The 21,421-nt window shown below is 39.9% G+C and overlaps 2 protein-coding genes across 2 annotated transcripts in view; one reads left to right on the plus strand and one right to left on the minus strand.

The window, feature by feature from the left end:
* MCF2L2 (MCF.2 cell line derived transforming sequence-like 2) overlaps positions 1 to 21,421 on the minus strand; it is a 164,847-nt gene that overhangs the window by 86,669 nt on the left and 56,757 nt on the right. Inside the window, exons 13-15 of the mRNA XM_009321723.1 lie at positions 20,896 to 21,073; positions 10,215 to 10,318; positions 6,671 to 6,759 (exon numbers count right to left, since the gene is read on the minus strand). Coding sequence (XP_009319998.1) covers positions 6,671 to 6,759; positions 10,215 to 10,318; positions 20,896 to 21,073 — 371 coding nt within the window. The remainder of the gene's footprint in view (positions 1 to 6,670; positions 6,760 to 10,214; positions 10,319 to 20,895; positions 21,074 to 21,421) is intronic.
* Positions 1,000 to 2,322, plus strand: B3GNT5 (UDP-GlcNAc:betaGal beta-1,3-N-acetylglucosaminyltransferase 5). The gene has a single exon (XM_009321722.1). The coding sequence runs from the start codon at positions 1,182 to 1,184 to the stop codon at positions 2,316 to 2,318; it is 1,137 nt and encodes a 378-aa protein (XP_009319997.1). The 5' UTR covers positions 1,000 to 1,181; the 3' UTR covers positions 2,319 to 2,322.

The raw sequence follows: 21,421 nt of genomic DNA on the forward strand, positions 1-21,421 counted from the left end.
CCGTGGAAGTCAAACGGCTGCTTCCCTTCAACAAGCCTGCCGGTGGGGTCGAGGCAAAAGAGGGCTCCGCGGCCTGGTGCTGGATGAGGCCGTTGCTGCGCTACCAGGGCTGCAGGGGGAAGGACCAGTACAGGCAAGGGGACGACATGGAGGTGGTGCCTTCCCTCAGGGTGGAGGTGGCCCTGTGAGGAGCTGGGCGGGGGGCACTGCGCTGAGGTGTGGGCGGCCCTGCCTAACCTGAGCCCCCACAGCCTTCAGCCAGACAGGAGCGAGGGCTGTCTTGCCCGCCTCCAGGCCCTTCTCGCAGAGAGCCTGGTCGAGGGGGGTGGTAGCGAGGGGAGTGTGGCAGCACAGGGACCTGCGGTGGCTGTGACGGGGGCAAGGCCTGTGGGCAGCTCTGGCCATTGTGGTGGCCCCACACTCCACATCCGGGAGCAGTCGCAGGTCTCTGCGTCCATCTCGCTCTTTAGAAGTTGTCTTTGGGTGGCCTATTAAACTTGGTCATTTGTAGGGTGTGGCTTCCCTCCTAGCTGAAAAGAAATGTCATCTGTTGGTTAATGGCAGTGGGTTTTTCTAAGAAAGAGTTTCTTGTGTCAGAACTGAAGCCTCTGTGTCAGGTTCCCCTGCTCCTTCACCAGCCTCCTGCAAGCTTGTTCTGGGCCACTGACAACCTCTAACTTGCTGCCAGGTTTTGGGTTTGGGGGGGGGGTGTGTGTAGGTGGGTGGTGATGAGGAGCGTCTAAGTAGTCAACTCGTTTCCATGACCAAACCTAAACCCAGATGTGTTAATAATAGCTCATTAAAACTTTTCTCCTCTTCTCCCCACCCCCTTACAATTGGTAGGTATTCATCTTCGTGAAGGAAGGAAACACATGAGAAGATCCGATTTAGAACTGTAGCGTTCACTTCAAGATGCCCCAAAGGGAAAATACTCATCTGCAAGTCTCATCTTTCAAAACTGTCTGCATTCTTTCAATCAAAGAAAGGTCATCTTTTTCAAAAAAGATGGCTTGTGAAATCTGTGAACAAAGCTGGCTTTACAAGGATACTGAATGAAAGACAACATGCCTTACAATGGACACTTATCTTGAAGGGGTGACACTGTGCTCTTAAACTAAAACACAGGCACTGTAAAAACACTGATCCTGAACAAGAATAAGGATTATAGAAACTGCATCAGAATGTTTGTTAGTCCCAGAAGAGTCAGAAAATGCCATTTTTTGCAGATATTTGCCACTTGCTTCATACTGTGTCTCATGATTTTTTGGGGACCATTTGATAATCACATTGTGAGCCATATGAAGTCCTATTCATACAGATACCTCATAAATAGCTACCATTTTGTGAATGATAGCCTGTCTATCAACAGGGATAACTTGGACAGAGTATCAAGCTACCAGTACTTGATCAACCACAGAGAGAAATGTCAGCAGCAGGATGTCCTTCTCCTGTTGTTTGTGAAGACTTCTCCCGAAAACCGTCATCGGAGGGATGCAATTAGACAAACTTGGGGTAATGAGAAATATGTTCGCTCTCAACTTAATGCCAATATTAAAACTCTTTTTGCTTTAGGACGACCAACAGATCATCTGCAGCAAACACAGCTGCAAAAAGAACTTCAGCTGGAAGACCAGAAATACAGTGATTTGATTCAGCAAGACTTCCTGGATACTTTTCACAATCTTACTCTTAAATTGCTTTTGCAGTTTAGCTGGGTGAATGCCTACTGTCCTCATGCCAGGTTCATTATGTCTGCAGATGATGATATATTTATCCATATGCCAAATCTTGTTGCTTATCTCCAAAGTCTAGCACAAATGGGTGTTCAAGATCTCTGGATTGGTCGTGTCCATCGTGGATCCCCTCCCGTAAGAGACAAGAGTAGCAAATACTATGTTCCATATGAAATGTACCAGTGGCCCTCTTATCCTGACTACACAGCAGGAGCTGCATATGTAATATCAAATGATGTAGCAGCTAAAGTATATGAGGCTTCATTGACTCTCAATACAAGTCTTTATATAGATGATGTTTTCATGGGTCTCTGTGCCAATAAAATGGGAATTGTACCACAATATCATGTATTTTTTTCTGGGGAAGGAAAGGCTCCATATCATCCCTGCATTTATAACAAAATGATGACATCTCATGGACATGTAGACGATCTTCACCAGCTCTGGAAGCAGGCTACAGATCCCAAAGTTAAAAAGTTTTCTTCGGGGATTTGGGGTAGAATATACTGCAGACTAGTCAATATTGTGCTTCTCTGTAAACTATACTATGAGGACACATATCCTTGTTCAGCTGCATTTTCTTAATACTTGAATATCTGCGTTGAAGATCCACTGAGCCAAAACAGAGGAACAACTTTTTAGCTGTTTATTCAAAATATATGTAAGCATGGAAAGAGGTAAAACTTAAATGTGAATAGTTGCGGGGGGGAAGGGAGGGGGGGAAGATGGTCCCAAATTCTGTTCAGAAACTCTTATTGGAATAACTGTCCTATTGTACTGCAACTTTTTACATTGTAGCCTGTTTTTTTTACACTCTTCAAGGGATGCAAGTCTGGATTAAATGAACTATAATGGACTTGACTTCTAGACTTTGAAATGGTTGGTGAAAACGTCTGTTACTTTGAACTTGTCAGTAAGTCTTAGCTTTTTTAAAAAAACTTATGTGAACTAAGGCACATGATAAAAAAAAGAAAATCTGCTATATTAAGATGGAGTAGACCTTTCAAAACACGAGGAAAATAGAACTTCTGACTTGATGAATGAGACTATTGCAGTAGTTTAAGGCAATGTAAATTGATTACAAATATTCACCATTTCTCAATGCTTCATAGAAAGTAAGTCTCGACCTGCACAATTGACAAACAGTGAGTGCTAGAAGTGAAGACCTGCTACAATCTTTTTCTCCAAGCTCCCTAAATCTCTGAAATAGGGAAACAGTGTTTGAGTGCCCTCTGACTTGTTTAAGTAACAAAGGAGCTCTCTTTAGATCAGGACTGAACTTGAAAAGATAAGTAATATTTGATTTTTATCAAATATTATACTTATGTAACTGGTTTTGCTAATCCTTCTCTGCCTTCTGAAAACTGAAGCAGTATATTTGAACAGTCCAATCTTCAAAAAGCAAATAAGCTAAATGAGTTTTCTTTTAACAATGCTTCTGCTTTCCAATATTCATGGTTCTAAAGGTGAAAAGTAGCAAAAGTCCCTGAGAATGTTACTTATAGCTAATTTGAAGCTGTTAAAGACTTTAAAAAGCAAAATTTCATGTTTGTATTAACAAAGAGGGAGGGTATTTTCTGCACAAAGTTTGACTTCACAGTGAAGGGATAGGGAGATGGTGATCCATGCAAACTTGGTACACAAATCAAAATCACTAAAATATTTCTCCTGAAGTCTTAAGCACAAAATTGTCTTTAAAATTTCAGGGTAGTTTGTGTCCACAAAACCCTGTATCTTGAATATATTTCAACGTTAACTGAAATTAACCTGCAGGAGGAACAAAACACCTGTGCATTGTAAATCAGGATAGATGATCAAACTCAGTGATGCTTAAACTCCAGCCATTATGAGTTGTACTGTGGTGCCATATAAATATTGCAGAGAACTAAAGTTCTAGGATGTCTGCAGTCTTTTCTTGTATAGCTCACTAATGGTGTTTTCAGACTCTCAGGACAGATATTTTAGTTGCTAATTGCCAAACCTGTGGTAGCTCTTCCTGGAGTGGACACACAGCCCACACAAGGTACAGTCAGATATTGCTTGTGAACTGATTTGATGCTGGAACAAGTTCTAATGTAGATAGTGTCAGAAAACTACTTCTTGAAAGCTTGAATGAGTCAAATTTATCAGCAGTATAGCAATAACAGTGCAAAAGCTCACAAATAAGCACATTTCCAACAGATACTTGATAATGACAGGAGCAATACTAGTTGCTTTCTGTCTAAGACTAGCCTGTTTCTTCTGCCCAAAGTTCCTTGCTGCGTGGAGCAGTGAGGTACTTGATCTGTGTCTTCTGACTTTACTGTAGAACAGCTATATGGGACTTGGCAGTTTTAAGCTACAAGTAGTAAACTCTTGCTTAAATAATTGCAACTGCTCTTGGAGCTGTGCTGCAGGTTTTAATGGTTTGAATGGCTGATGGTATATGTTAGTATAGACAGAATCCAGGAGTGAGCTTGCTGACTGTTCTCTAAGCTGCCGTTTCAGATGGATGGTACGTAGCTACTGGAATTAAGTGAAATATGTTACTCTATAATTCTTTTTCCAGAAGGAAAAGAATAAGAACCCTAACTGGACCCAAATGTTAGGTATATAAAGAGCCCACAAATAAATCCTTTACTGGTGTCAGAATGACTGAAGAATGTAACAGCTATACTTTAGAAAGAACAAATCCAGCTCCTGTTCTTGCCTAAATGGATTGATTACAGTACTGAGGATGTGTGTGTTTTAAAAGAAAAAACCAAAACAAGACAACCCTAGATCTATATAACCTGTTGGCTTATAGAGAAATAAATGCACATATAGAGAAAGTAGTATTCCACACTGAAGGAAAGCTGCTTCATCAGATCTCTGACCTGTTGTGAGCCATTTAAATCAACAAGCTGCACAGCAAAACTGCACTACTAGAAAAAGTCACCCTGTTAACTGTAGCAGTAGGGAACGAGGGTCTTCATACGCAGTATGCAGCCAAAATGTACTGTTAAGACTACAATTTTTCCAGCATAACTATGTGTTGGGATTTACTGTTTTCACTCATATAAGCAAAGGTAAAATAAGTTTTAAGTAGCTTAAACTTCTATAGGCTAATGACCTAGCTAACATCTAAAACTGCTTAAATGTAGCTTGCCATTATCTGAAAGTCACTTTTGACCATGGAAATACTTTGGTTTTACAGCTGGTTTGAGTTTTGTTTGAATTGTTTCTTAATCTTAAAAGGGCCTTGATGTTTGTAGTATGCATTTTCTTCTGCTGCAGTGAAAAGAAGTTGCTTGTTGAATAAAAAGGAAAGCATGAAGGCACTCCTTTCAAAAAATGGAGAAGCTAGAAAACTTCTTATTTTCTGGTTCTAAACACTGACTTAAGATTTGTACACCTTTATCTGGAACCTTTTTTAACAGTAGTCTCGGTGCTCCAATGCAGGGCTGTCAGGTTTTACTTCTACAAATAAAACTGTATCAGCCTGAATGGTCACTCCTCATTAAGAGTTTGACATTGTTGCACAGCATATTTAATGCTAAAATTGTTTTTACCTGTTTGGTTTGCATCAGTTTCCCTTTGTTATTACTAATTTTTATACAAAGTATTCAATATTTATTCTTAAACTTTGCTCTGTACCACAAAAAGATAATTGTTTTGTAAAACTTGTTTTGAATAAACAGACTTATTTCTTTTAAAAAAAAAAACAAAACAAAGCAATACAACAAAGGTGGTAAATATCTTTTGTTACTTTCTTTGTAACTGACAGGCTCAGCTCTGATGCTTTTAAATGCTGTTCTGAGTCCCCTCTTATGAGGACTTCAAACTGATTCCCCACCTTCCCTCCTATTCTACCTTGAACCAAACCTTTTGTGGCACAAAAGGCAAAATTGGTGTTCCCAAGAAAGGAGACAGCTCAAAAATTTTGTTTACCAAGCTTCTAGGTCTAAAGTTGTTTAAAACTGCTGAATATTAGAAGCTTAACTTGTTGTTAATATTAGCTTTCAAATTTGTATGTTCTCTTTAGGCAATCATTCCCTGAGAGATGTGTATCTATCTAAATAAGTTCTATTTCAGATCACACTTTGTACTTTTTGAAAACTAGCTGATGGTTTGGAGACCAGTCATAGTATTTTCATAGGGTATAATTAAATTCAGATAGTAGTAAGTTGCATTTTTGTATGTCTCCAATTTGTCTAGCATAATGTATCAAGCTAGTGTTTTTAGAAGAGTAGTCTTTTGCATCAAGTAACTTCAGTGTATACCTGTGTGAGAGAGGTATAACGCAAGTATAAATTGCCTAAATCGTACTGAAGAAGAGAACAAAGGAAATTCAGTCAGTGAGCATTGTGGGGTTTGGCTTGTTGCAGGGTGGGTTTTGTTGTGGTGTTTTGTTTGTTTGTTTTAATTGCTCCCTTTGGCCTAGAAACAGTGGAGTTCAACTAAATTAAACTGGGTTTGCTTGGTACTTCTTGTTAAACTAAATGACTTAAGTATTTGGTGTTTTAGAATACATCATTAATAATCTCTTTCTCAGGACTTTGCAGAAAGGGAGAAAAGATTATTGCTTGCATTTAAAAAACCAGAAGCTTTTCAGAGGCATATAGTCAAGTACAAATATCCTGAGCACAATGAGATGATCTTTAATACTGCTTTTTTGTAAATACATGCAAGGCTTATTCTAATGACTTATTTTCCCATGGCATGTAACTAATGCTTCTAAGGAAAACAATTGCAAAAAAAGCCCCAAGCCGGCAAAACAAAAGAGAAATCTTGCTTGTTTTTCCAGCTGATAGCCTTGTGTATAAATGCATGGCTATAAGCATTTCAGTGACTTGATTATATCTAATTATCTATTAATCTCAGTGAACTTCAAAGAAGTTGTAGAGACTGTACTATAAATGCAGTTATTCGCATTCTAAGAACAAAAACATGATACTGGCTTATGTGTGCAGCCTTACCTCCTCCTTGTTGACAAGTTCTCATCGCTTTCACTCATCACCAGGACTCTACTAGATCCTCCTTGACTAGCTTCATGCATCACTTCAATCTGAATAAAAAGGACACATTAAAAGGGAAAATACTTAATTGCTGATGCTTTTATTTAGAGAACATTAACTCTCTAAAAGAATAAAAACCAGATCTTACATAGTCTAGAAATCACTGGACAAGTTAAAATAATTGAGTTCTAGATGTGCAGGTTGTAAATCAAGAATACCTCCTCTATTTTTCTACTTCTTTGCTCAGTATTGGCATGGGAGGCATTCTTGACTCCAGGCAAAGTCTTTACGTTCGTCCACCATAGAAGGTGAATTACCTCCTTATGTAGATAATTACAGGCATAACAGTCTGTTCCTTAGACTCTGAAATACTCTTTTTTTGTTTGTTTGTTTCCTGCCTGAAGCCAACCTAAAGGCTTCCCATTTTCAGAATTCTTTGTACAGTGCCATATGGAGAAGTCTAGGGAATCAGTCTCGTACCTCTGAGAAGTGTCTTTGTGTACTAGTAGCAGCATTACGTAAGACAGTGCATACCCTCAAATACTGAGCACAGTATACATGGTCAAGGGCTGTCCCCAGGTTGAAATGGACTGGGGCTTTTTACATAATATTTTGATAAACATTAACCTACTTCCTTGTCCATCTTGCAGAGTTGGATCATTTCCAGTGTGCTCCAGGCAAGTCTTAAGCAGGCTTTTCCTCCTTTTGGCCTGCAGCTTTAAAAGCACCAAGCACTACTTGGGCTTACTCAAAGGCAATCTTTTCAAATTCAGTAAAACAACTCAGGTGCAGTTTGCAGTTAATCTAAGCCAATATCTAAACTCCAGTAGAGTCTTTAAGTTCCTGAGCACTTTCATTTTTAAGGGCTGATTCTGGGGGAAAAAAGCAGTGGCCTCTCTTATATTCTGTATAGCTAAATTATTTAGCTGGTTGGTGATGATGATGGAATCCATTAATAAACTATCCTCACCTGAACTATTATCAGAAGGAATAAAATACAAATTTTGTAGCAACAATGGGAGGGAAGGAGAAGGGGGCGTAATTTGCACTGTAGTCTTGGAAAATAGATTTAAAAATGAATGAATGGATGTTTTTATAAAGCCTGTACCATGTTGCATATACCTATGTGGGAGGAATGCAACTGATGATTACCTGCATTACTAGTAAGTAATAAGAATAAGACTAATTCTGAAGTTACTTTCTGTGAATTTAGACAAAGGTGAACTGATAACTAGATTTTATTCTGTGCTTCTTGCTGAAGTGGTAGGCTGTTTTGGCCATATTAGAAAATGGACTGAATTTAATTTTTGCTTTTCAGCTTTAGGGAAATAAAGGTCAAATGTATGAGCAAGTCAGGGGTACGGATAGCAGAAGAGCTGGGTTGAAGTAGCTTGCATTATATCAAAAGTTACCATTAAATAATAAGAGTTGTGCTAGGTAGACACTTGATACATTTTTAGCTTTTTGTGCCTCAGGGTAACGCTATTCCCTTCTTCCCCCCCTAAATATTCCCACCCCCACCCCCCTAAATATTCCCACCACCACCCCCCACCCCACCCCCAAAAAAAAAACCCAAACAAAAACCCAAAACAACTAGTTCTGATCTGTGTGGAATTTCTGCACTAACAGGATTAAACCCTTTTGGGGTATTTAGGCCAAAGTAGCACGTCCGTGTGTGGCTGTTACTGGTGTAAGAAGTGCTAATGAAGTTTCGTTCTGTGAATTACTCATTAAAAATCAGAAAGTCCAAAATGCTTCTTTTAAGAATACCTTCAATAATAATGGACTAAACTGGAAAACACCCAGAGAACTTTTATCATAAAATGTGATCTCTGTTATTGGCTATGCTCTCACATAGAGCTCACCTTTAAAAATCATCTTTAAAATAACTAATGAACTGTGAAAAAGTTAACAACTGCAGCTGCAGGAGCTAGGCATCATCTCCTTTCCCTGGTATATAACCTATTTTAGGTTGGGGTATTTCTTTCCCCCAGAGGTGTACTGACAAAGCTTATTCCCTTCTTCCTCTTCTGCCCCCAAACTGCTGAACAGTGTGAAATAGGCGACTTGCTGTTTTCATCACGCTTTCATAAGGCAGCCAAATCAAGATCATACCTCTCTCACATACTACCCAACTTCCTGTGCTGTTCTTTTCTGAATATTAGTTGTATTATTTCCCTCAACACAGTCAGGGCCCTCTCTTATCTTTTTCTTGCTCAGAACATACCTTAAATTGCACTTTTTGCCATTCTAATGATATGCTGCACTGAAGAGCTAATAATACAAATCTTAATGCAGGGAAGATGCAAGAAAATTATGGCAAAACAATGTTATTTAAAAGGTGGTGAGTGAATGGCACTGCATATGTTTTGATTTTTTGTCTTTTTTTTGGTAAACTTGTAACTAAAGGGGATGCTGGCAAAGTTACAAAACATTTGTGCACAGACCATTCAGAATACAACTTCAGTGGTACTCCTCCTGTCTCTTTCACAGGGATATTTACATGGTTTAAACCCAAACATTTTGAATAAGACAAATGTGGCATCACTTGAATTTGACAGGGAAAAAAAAGAAGTCTGGTCTCTCTCTGAAAGTGGCTATTTCGGCTAGCTTGGGCACATGAAAAGTTTCAGGATGCAGCTGCACTTCATGTTAGTTACAGGAATTGCAGGTGAATGAAGTTTCTGGATCCTTCTGTTTCCAGTCTTAAAATACTCGAGGAGGTCCAAACAGCTGTCTTGATAGCTCTGTTATCCCAGTCAGTCTCTACAGCTCAAACAAAAGGCTCTGCTGTAAGGGCAGGGCTCTTAAATGCGGTAAGGCTTGGGAATAGGGAGGGAAGGATAAGGATGTTCAGAGTCCTAAACAGAATCTTGCTGCAGAAACAATAATGCAACAAATCTCATCATAGAGACACAAAAGCAAAATACATTTCCCTGAACCTTACTTGCCCATGCAGCAACAGGTGACAGTGGAATTCTTCTTTGTTTTTTTGTGTGTTGGTTGGTTGATGTATTTTTAAGTATTAAATGTCTAGTCTTTCCTCCTTTGAGTAGAAACTGCCCTTAGAAAATATTTAAATGAGGAAAAATATGTAACTTTGTAAAACCCTGAACATCACACATCTTAACTTCAGAGGAGCTGGAACAAAATTCCAGTTTTAGAAACAAAATAGTTCATACGCTATAAGGAAGGATTGGCACTTTGGATGCACTTGAATGTATTATTGTTGGACATTCCCTCCACATTTCCCCTTTCATCCTTTGAAAGCAATTTCTACTTTAGTGTAACTTGTTTTTCCATGTACATGAGCATAAATCTTTTTAACACTGTCATCTGAGTAACTTTCAAACTGCAACCTGAAGTGTAAAAAAAAAAGCTTACCAGAGAATTAACTTGTAAATGTTCGATTTTTTAATTCCAACTATAAATATGTAAACCTATATTTATATTGTTTTGAGTTCTCTCACAATATGGGATGTCCCCAAAACACAGATACTCCTACCTTAATTCCACCTTTAGTCTTCTTAATGTTCTTCTTTTTTGATAACTCTACTTCAGAAATGGACTTTGGAGGGCAGGAAATTTCTGTGGACCTCCTGTTGGTAGCTGAAGGAGTCAAAACAAAAGTACATCAGAAAATGTGTGCTAAAAGTTGAAATCCTACTTGCTAATAAAAGCAATGAGCAAAGATCCTGTCGCATCAGTGGGAACTGAGACCTGGCTTAGAGAACTGAATTGTGGCTGGAGTGGTGGCAGACCAGCTGGCACAAGGGATGGGCTATGTTGTTTGGTGCTCTGCTGTGTCTCGAATTGGCACCCACAGCTCCACGCTGTAATGTCTACTTTGGTACATTACATCCTCCCTGGCAATCATCTTTAGGGTAGCACAGGTAAATGTTAGCCAGCTGTATCGACAGTCGGGTAATTTTCACTTGCATAGTTTTTCAGCTCAAGTGTTGCTACTTGTATGGGTTCCCAAAGAAAGGAAATTTTGGTTCTGGTAATGGTTTGCTAATGTCTGATTATAAAGGCTTGTTCCCCATAAGTTTCATCACATGAACAAGTCTCAAAAGAGTAATCATGATGTGTTCAACAAGTCTCTGTGCCCATGTATGTAATGACAGTGAATCCAAGGGAATTATTCCAGAATACGCTCTGTCGTGTCAGGTTTGTTGGGCCTTGCAGGCTCTGTAAACCACAGTTGACAGTGAGTTGTCCAATGCTACTAGGAAATCATCCTTAACGACATAACCACTTATCCTGAGACTGCTGTCCAGGGAAAAGGTTGAGAGTGAACTGTGAGAAGCGGAATCATACATTTGGCTTGAGTAGAAAATAATCTGTTACAGTTTGTATCTTTGTTTTAAATTGATAATGAGGTCACAGTGCATGTTGCGTAAGTACAAGGCAAGGAGTGCTCTCCTTTTTCTTAGTTGCTGAATTGATACAGGCAGCCATGCATGTCATGGTAAAAACAAACATGAATACCAGACGAAATGATGGAAGAATCTGGGTCAGGCAACAAAGAACAAAATTGTTGCAATTCTGAGATTAAGTCCTTTGCAGTTTTATTCTGGGAAAACTTTCAAATTGAACAAGAACTTTTCCAAAAATAAAAGCTGGTGTTTTCAAATGCAACCAGTAACAATCTGTTTAAGCTGGTTTCACCAAGTTTAATGTTTTGAGCCGTTGAGAGTCTTGGTGGTCACTAATACCTTTTTCTTCTCTGGGAGAAGCTGAGGGATGCAATAAATTGAAGGAGGAGGACATGGTATCAAAAGATTCATGTAGGAGACGACAACACTTTTTTTAAAAGAAACACATTAACAAATTTTCAAATGCCCTTGTCATTAAATTCTTCTTTTAATGTAGTAAAAAAAAAAAGGCCAAAAAAAGCATAGAAACACCCCAAATTATATGCAGTTAAAAAGACAACATATCAGTTTCATAGACAATAATAACAGAAGCTGACATTTCTTCTACCCTGTGTCTTTTCAACTGCCTTACCATGCAGCTGGGAAGAGAATTAATTAAAGCAGCTTCTCTCCAACTCTTTCCTAAATCGTCCTGGTTTTATCCCATGCTGAATGACATGAGGACTTGGCAATGTCCATTTCATGCCTATTGCTTCCTCACAATGACTCCATATTAGAAAGTTTCTTCAATGGAACAGCAAAGTCTGGCAGCCACCAGCAGCTATAATCAACTGGTAGAAGATTCTTATGGTTCCCAGGACTGAGCTGAAATGCAAATGTCGACTCTATTTGGTTCTTCCATCACTCTCTTTCAGAATATACAGCAGGGGATTTGTTTTGATTTTGAGCACTACTTTCAATACTTTTCTTTTTCCCGTCCCAAAGAAAGCTTTCCATGAAGTAGTAATTATTCTCTCAAAGGTATTGTTATTTCACCCAAAAAGTGGTGTACTGACATTTTGAAATCAAAGGGGGGAAAAAAAAAAAGCAAGATGCAGCAAATATAAGCTATTTGTTCTTATTGTCTAAGTTCTTCGTACCTTTCTAATCTGCAGGGAGGATGATTTCTACCATTGGCGAAACCAGAATACCAACCTTCTTCAACTATTTGATAGATTTTCAAACAGGCCCTTTTATGTTTTTCCCAATGAATCCCTGAGTAAAGTGGTTACAAGCATCAGCAAATTTAATCTTTTCCATACTAATGCATCGTGAAGATTCTGTTTAGCCTTAAATTCTCATCTACCGTGACCTTGACAAGATGCAGGCTGTGATCATATCTATCGCATGTAACAATATTATCTCCTGGAGCTTCTCCCAACTATATCCTATTTATACCTCGAAAAATCAGCATTAAAAAAAATAAATCTAAGACTCGATCACAAAAAAACTGATTCAATTAAAGACCACCAAGACATTGTTTCATACTCTTCCTCACACCATTACCAGGCACTCCCAAATACCCCAGATATGCTGCCAATGTCCAGTTACCCTATCTAAATCTGAGTTCAGTCCATTGGATTGCTCTACAAAGCTAATTCCCAAGTTTTGTATATGCTGGATGTGTTATTAGAAGGAATGGAATCAAAGGAAATAACTTTAGGAAACACGAGAACTTTTGCTTAGAACAGCGTAGTCAGCAATACCAAGTTGTTTGACCTATTCATTAATCAGAAAACTTTCTATCTTGAAGGGGTGGTTGATACTGGTGTGAAAATCCTGGCTGAAAGCAGTCAGCAGAAAACGTGGAAATCAATTATGACTTTGATATCTGGATCATAACTTGCAAACCCAGACAGCTCCAGGTGATCCAGGAAAGAGAGCACTGGTCAGTTTAAGTGAAAGATGACGCATTCACAGAAAGCCCAAGTGCAGATGCTCCTTGATCCGGCTGATTACTCCAGTCCATTTACTAGCTTAGTCTTGGCTTCGTCAGTACGATGTATTTCAGAAAGGAGGCAGCAGGTAGAAGATAAGGAAACAGCCCAGATACCTGCCAATGATTATTGTACTAATTACTGTGGAATGGGAAATATTTTATAAGGGAAACTGCCCTTATAAAATTCAGTACAGTTGGCCATTCCAAGGTCATTACTGTACTGTACTGCTGAGGAAGCTGAAAGTTACAGTGTTCAACTGCCTACTGAAAGAACAAAGGCACAGGAACAAAGGAAAACTACAACTATCTATAAACAATCCGAGTTTCTGCATGGTTTCAAGGTGGTTTTCATCCTATTGTTTCACAGTACTCCCTTGACAAGTAATGAAGATTTCATTTTGAACTCATTAATACTTTAAATTGCTTGATGCTGCTTTTAAAGCAAATATTGTTAAAGGGCATTGTATGCAGAAGTAAACTTTTTATTGCAAGGATATTTACAGTAAAGCAGGGTTTGGGTCTATCACTTGCATTCACCTGGAGCACCACTGTGCTTCTCCTGTGGGGCTTTAGTACTGCTTACTAGTTTTTTATGAACAAGTTGCACGATAAATATGGAACTACTGTTTTATTACCTAGCCTACAGCAAGTGGTAATGTGGGCTGTACTGTCCCTAAAGCTCCTAGGAAAGGGCATAGACTCCTGTGCTCAGTGTTGCTTTGCAGTCTCTCCGCCACTCCAGGACTGAACTTGCTGTGCTGCTCATGAGGAAAGGCTGTGGTTTCACCCATTTCCCCACCCTGCTCCTGCATGGCAGGGTACAGGCACCATCTCTCAGGAGTTCATCTCTCACAGGGGGGCTACATCACACAGTGAGGCACAAACAGAACTGTGTGCAGCTCCCAGGTACTCGGAGACAACTGGATTAGTCCACCTGGGTAACCGGCCTCAAATTTGCTCCTGCTAGAGTAAACGTAACTCATTAGCTAGCGAGAGGCACAGACTCTCTAGTCAAGGGCTTATGACACACGCCCAACACTTGCAAGATGTTCAAAGTCCCCCTCAAATAAATACCATGCTTTACGTTCAGGTCTTGAGTGAATTTCCCAACCACATGCTTCCCTATCTGTTCTGTGGGAGAGTTTGTGCATTCTCACTAATCACCTACAGCAGAATCAAAGCCCTTTGGCAAGAACAGGCATGGAAACAACTAGTCTGCTAAACTGTTTTATTGGGGCTTGCAGATCATGCTGTCCCACAGGAACATGACTTTGAAGATAATTAATGACTTAATAGTGGTTTTGAATGCTGGTGATGACAAAACAGCATGCTTAGGCAGATAAAGAAATACCAGAGCATCTAAGGTTTATCATTTAATGACTTAATACAGAAAGTCTTTTCCATTCTTAGGCAATATAATCTATACTTCTTTGCCCTAGCAAAATTGCTGTCAAGCCCCCTGAAAATCTGCCCGCATAAAAAGCATAGAGCAAGGCCCCTGTATGTGGAATATTATTCTGCAAGGAGACACACTACTTGGTTTCCTCAGACTTGCCCAAGTGTGATAGCAGCCCTACAGCCGCGAAATTGAAAGCATCTTTTCCTTTTCTCTACTTCCTTTATAGAAATATCTTGAACTATAGGAACTGGTGGTTTCCCAAAACCATTAATGAAAGTCACATGCACCATCTTTTCTGAGTCAGCTAATCTCTCTGCAGCCTCACTTCTGCACACATCCCCAGACTCTTGCAAGACATTCTTCTTTTATCCTCTATCCAGATGTTATTAGTTAGTGAGTGCTATGCATTAGTGACTGCGAGGAATGCTGGAATGGATCCAATGAGCAGTTGTACACATTTAACTGAGATGTAACCAGTTTAAATTTTATTTTTTAAAGAACTGAAAAGGCTCCAGCAGTGTTCCCCCATATGAATTTCGTGTTCCAAGTTGGCCTCCTAAGATGTTTGTAGGGTGAGTCATGGATTTTGTATGTGCAATGTGCTGTTAAATATGTTATTTGCTTAATGAGCTCACAAAATCTTGACATCTCTGCTCCTGTATTTCACATTTATGTTGCACACAAAGAAACCTCTAGGTGAATATTTTATAGCATTTAGAAGACAGGAGATGCCAGAAGCAAAGCTACATGTGCAACCCTAATTTTGCCCCTTTCCTGCTAAGGCATCTTGCTCCACCCCCTCTAAGAATCCTTGCCTCATTCAGCGCATGGAATCAAAACCACTTAATTCATGAGCAGCTATTCACTATTTTGATTTATCTGTATTTCTCAGTGGGGGCCAAGACCCTTACTATCCATATGCTATTCAATCCCTGCTCTGAAAATAATTGTCTTTTTTCTAATAGTCATTTTTACAATTCAAGTGCTTCATTAATATTTACTGAGCTGTTTTCACAACACTTCTCAGAAGTAACAGGCTGTTATCAACCACACTGAGATCTCTGAGTTCCACAGATAAAGATCAAAAGAGACTACGCTACTTTGGGAGACCAACTTGACATTTTTAGAACTTAATTTTCAGGTTACTGAGTATTATATGCCACTGCACATGCCCTGCCCAGCAATTCCGATTTCAGTCTTTCACTGTTCTTTCAATGTAGATTTCTTTATGTAGTCACACACGTTATTAAAAACAAAACCCCCAAAACTGCACTAAGTTGAATCATATTAAGACCCACATGGATTTTAAACAGGGTTGAAACCTTTACACCTACTGCACCACGATGACTTCCCATGTCAGCAGGAGTAAAAGCAGCAGTAAGTAGTCACAGTTTCAGGGCTGACTCCAGAACAGCTGAAACCCATCTCAACTGGGTCTGGTACAGTTCTCCCTTTCCTCCCAACCTCTGGCCACACACTTCTGTCTCCTTCTTTTGTCAGCACTTGCTGTCCATGGAACAGGATGATGAGGAGCTGAACTAGCCAAAACAAAACACCCCACTCCCGCGCAGTGGCAGTTTTCAGTTCCCTCCTTTCCCACTAGTTATGTGACCATAAGTACTGAGGGAAAGCAGAGTCACACACACACTGCTGTGCTGGGCAAAGAGGAGAGGAGAAAGGGAGACGGTGACAGCTCTGCGTTAAGAAGGGCTTAAGCTGCTGAAAGATCATACTGTAAGGAAACGAGCAGTACAGGGCATATGAAACATACTTTGCGTCTGGGTTCCAAAGATTTTTGCTGACAACAAAGGAAATGAGACTATAGGAGCCAAACTGTAGCAAGTTCATACATAATGAACGTGTATGAGCTGAGATTCTTTTTTCCCCAAGTGCTTATAATTCTGCCAAATCTGGACACTTTAGGAAGGGACAAAACTATTTTGTACTGCCATGTTCCTGCTCTTCCCACAAAGGTAACTAAAACAAGATAATTTTCCTAGCCTTGTTCACTGAAATGGCCAAGCCATTTTTTACTGAAGTTTTCCAAGAAAGCGTCAGGCTGAAGAAGATAGCCTTTGGGAAATTTTTATTCCAAAGAGTTAGAGTTTGGGAGAATTACAAGCAAATGAAAATAGAGAAATACTAACTACAGTCATCCCTAATAGCTTATATTATCCTTTACAGCTCTGTGGCTTATCCCACTGTGCCTGACAGCCTATGGGCAATACTAGCCTGCATGGTTTAACTTTGTGGACCTATCCCAATTCACTCCAGCTAAGGAGTTTTGTACAGAAATGCAGTCCACAAACACGTAGGCAAATCATCAAAAATGGTGCGCCCAGAAGTGAACTAGAGCAAAGGAATTTCCCCATCAAGTGCCACCTCTTTCCTCCCAACATATACAGGGACAAGTTTGGCCATTAGCCGTATTCAAGCAGCTTCCATTGGGAGTAAACAGAGCTCTCCTTGAAGTAAGGTGTCATATATACTACTTAAATATTTTCAAGGCACTTATTATAAAAGGGTCAGCAGAGGGTTTTCTGCCTTTTCTGGGTTGATCTGTGAATAATATTTAAGCAGATTCCCACAGCTAAAAATGTGCATCAAGTCCAGCTGGCATAATCTTTTGAGCATCCTGATAATTCCACTACTAGTTTTTCAATGTTGAACAGGCCTGTCCCTGCGAAATTTACAAGTTCATTTGTGAAACCAAAAGCTTCAAGCAAAAATGGGATGAATTTAAAATTTTGCTTCAGAATTTCCAGACCCATAGAAAAGCATTGGGTGAGGGAGAGTTTACAGTGCAGCTCTGAGCTGCCTTTCTGGATCTTCACCAAGCTAAGACTGTGACAAGAGTCATCAGAGACCATAAGCACATACACATAAGAAACTGTCACAGTCATTGCCCTGATAGAAATCATAGAATCATGGAATCATTAAGGTTGGAAAAGACCTCTAAGATCATCAAGTCCAACCGTCAACCCAACACCACCATGCCCACTAAACCATGTCCCTAAGCGCCTCATCTACCCGTCTTTTAAATCCCTCCGGGTATGGTGACTCACCCACTGCCCGGGCCAGCCTGTTCCAATGTTTAACCACTCTTTCAGTAAAGAAATTTTTCCTCACGTCCAATCTAAACCTCCCCTGGCGCAACTTGAGGCCATTTCCTCTTGTTCTATGGCTAGTTACTTGGGAGAAGAGACCGACACCCACCTCGCTACAACCTCCTTTCAGGTAGTTAGTTGTAGAGAGCGATGAGGTCTCCCCTCAGCCTCCTCTTCTCCAGGCTAAACAACCCCAGTTCCCTCAGCCGCTCCTCATAAGACTTGTGCTCCAGACCCCTCACCAGCCTCGTTGCCCTTCTCTGGACACGCTCCAACATCTCAACGTCCTTCTTGTAGTGAGGGGCCCAAAGCTGAACACAGTATTCAAGGTGCGGCCTCACCAGTGGAGAGAAAATCTGGCAGAGAAATCTGCCCTTTCTCTCACGCATGGTATCAGCTCTGCCTGTATGCACCTATGTATATATCCATGTAAAATGAAGAGTCTCACAGTTACAGTAATGGGGTATTTCATGCCTGAGCCTTCGCATCTGCTAAGATTTTTCCATTAGCACCCTGAATTGGACTGAATTTTCCTACCACTCCTTGTTAGGGAAATGGAGAGTCAGCAAGTAAAAACAAAGCAAAACAAAACAAAATCTATTCTGGAACAAATGTAACTTTTTTTCCTTTCACAGACAACCACTGCAATGCTGCCGTGGTATTGTTACATCTGCTGCCTGGGGACAAAAGCCTTTCTTTCTGGTCTTCTATTTCTGTTTACCACATTTTATTGCCTTTGCCTGCCTTTGTATTTACACAGCCTAGGAACATGGTATGTTCCTGTTGCCATATTCTATTTTGCAAGCTTTTAGAAATATTCAGGTATGTCCTGGGTAACAAATAACAATGAGTTACAATATCTGTTTCAAGAAGGTGCTCTTAGCCTCTTTCATTTTTCCAAGATGGTGCTCAATAAATTCTCCCCATAAATAAATGCTGATTCTGCATTGATCCTGTGAATGTGAAAAAAGGGCACAGAGGAAAGTCCAAAAGAAGAAAGCTCAAGAAGAACAGAATTCCACAGCCTCATTTTCAAGGCTTGGAATAGGACTCGGTGTCCCTGTTTCTATTCTCAGCCACATTTCAGACTCAGACTGTGAAACCCCTTGGTGAATCACTCAGTTTATCTGTGCTTCAGTTTTCTTTCTGAAAAAAAGAGGTTAAAATACTTACCGGTACTTGCCAAGTGCTTTGGCATTCTGAGGGAAAGGGCACTCAGGAAATTAAAAGTAAAACTCTTTGTATTAGACAATTGGATAATACCCAAAGGATGCCATTACACAGTATATGTAAATATATTACACATATATATGTAAATATAAATGTACTGTTCACAGCAGTTAAATCCTGAGCCCCAGGATAAGCTGTAGATAGCCAGGGACTTCTGTTTCTTTGTACAGAGGCACTCTAGGTCAATCATCTTCAGGCCCAAAGAATCTGAATGAGATGCTATAGTCTACTTACGAATGTCTGAACAGGACTGGGTTGCACTTTGCATCTCCTCAGAGAACAACTGGAGTAACATTTTAAAATAAATTTCATCTACCTATTAAATTGCAACAGGACATCAGAGGCTAATCCTTGTCACACAGTTATCCTGTATTGTGTTTTATAACACTGAACTGCAATGCAAGGGTCAGAGCAAGGGAGCATCTCATGATTTCCTGTGAAAGAGCTGATAATATTGGATTGGCTGTATGAATAAGAATCAAAACTTAAAGCATTGTGGTTTATATACTAACGACTATTTTTTAAGGTTCTATCTATACCAAAAGTTTAATTAAAAAAATCTGCCAGGGCTCTAATATGACAAGAAAGAAGTTCAAGAAACAAACACAGAGACTGCATGCATAAACAGAAATGCAAGACTAGCTTTTAGCCTGAAGGTGCAGTTTCACAATAGGTGAAAGCCATTCTAAAACTGTACTACCACTAACGGGGACTACCTAGCTCTGACCCCATAACTCCATTTTTCTGCAACTTTCTTTGCTTCAGCACTAGTAGCCACGCAGTGAACAATCTGATCAACTTTGAAGTTAGCGCTGCTTTGAGCAGGTGATTGGGCTATGTGGTCTCCAGAGCTCCCTATGTTTTTCTAACTCATCCAATGGAAAACTACCTACTACATTTTTGCAGTCAGTTCATTGAGTTTTCAAGGTAAATCACAACTCATACAGCTAATTGACTGCCAACAACAGTGCAGGAGGGGAACACATTGCTGGAAGATGTGTGGGTAGCAGAGCAGAAACTTCAAAGGCATTGTGGTCTCACCTTGCCTTAAGCCAATAGTGAAGCTGAAACTTGAGGTAGCAACTGTATATGTTAAGAACATGGCTAGCATGGTTTGGGGGAAAAAAGTACAGATGTCAAACCGGCATGGTAACTGGAACAAGATTATGATCTTCCTTGGTGAGAAAGGATGAGCATTGGGGAGCAGAGGAGAACAACAGGGACGTTTGTGTGACCTTGTGATAGTATGCCTAGAAAGCAAAATGGTCAGGCTACTGGCTGTCCTAATCTTCCTGTTGAGAAAGCAAAGTTTAATCCATGCTCTTCAAGCAAATTTTTTTTTTCAAGGCTTTTTGCTAAAGGTTCCCCTTTTAAAAAGCCCTAAGGTTCCATTTTTTAATTTCTTATAACCATCTCTGCTGAAAAGGGACAATCCCTTCCTGCCACCAAGTACAAGGTAGCTGGTCTCCAAGATCCAAATTAGCTTCACCATGGTCTTTTTTGCAGAAAATACCTATCTTTGTTAAAGGCACATGCTAACCTCAAATCAGGAACTTTCAGTTAATTCCAAATAGAAGCAATGTTCAACTTTTATAGTTAGTAGAGGACAATGCTAGAAAGTGAATAAACAGTTATGTAGAGGGAAAAACCAAAAATTGCACAAATGAGTCAGTGTCACTAATGAACCCTAAACCTTTGCAAGCATCTGATTGAAACTTGAGGGATTGTGACCCTTTAAAGCCAAATACTCACATTACAGTATATGCAATGTAAAAGAGGTTCTCATGCTTACTTTGCATACTTGCAGTGACTAGCCTGGTTTGGGCTTTCAAGAATTAGCAATATAAAACATACTGAGAAACAGTATAGAAATGTACTCTGTAGATTAGATCTAGGAAGAGATGCTTGAACTTTTTTTGCTTCACCCTTGTTGGCATGTTTGCAGTGACAGATATTTCACATTCATTTTTAACAGCTAGGCCTACAAGGCTGACACTGAACATCAAATGCAAGTTTTCATTCTGACAAAAATTAAACATGATCATGTGGACAAAACATTGGTGTGTATCTGAAAGCAGCTGTTTATGGCCTACCTACTCCTGCAGGTCTGGTAATCTTTGGTGATGCTCGCTTTGGGGAAGATTCAGGATGTGGGGCAACAGGTTGCACTGGCCGGGTCTGTTTGGCTGCCAGCTTCTTCAGACTTACTTGCCTCTTGTCAAACATTTCTTGTACATCTTCTAGTTTTTGTAGAATTCTTTGGGCATTGGCCTAGGCAAAGAAAAGGTAAACAATGGATGGTTGTCAGTGCTGGACTGAGCGAGTTAAGAAAGGACTTCTGTTACCCAGACTCAGACTAGAGCTGAAGATCATACCATGCTGCAGTTTAATGCAACCCAGCCCGTGCACTCTGCACAGATCTCAGTTTCACTGAGCAGGACATGGTGACTCATGCAGCCTTTCTAGCACTACTCTGAAGAAAATCACATGTATGTTCCATGACTACTCATCTGAGTAAAACTTACTGCCCCAAGTGCTCACCTCTGGTGAGCCTCTTTCTGGTGGTGCCTCTTTCTGGTGTAGGGACAGAGGCATATTTGAGCAGACTCAAATATATAG

This window comes from Pygoscelis adeliae, unplaced genomic scaffold (assembly GCF_000699105.1).
Source record: "Pygoscelis adeliae isolate BGI_AS28 unplaced genomic scaffold, ASM69910v1 Scaffold223, whole genome shotgun sequence".
Lineage (NCBI taxonomy): Eukaryota > Metazoa > Chordata > Aves > Sphenisciformes > Spheniscidae > Pygoscelis > Pygoscelis adeliae.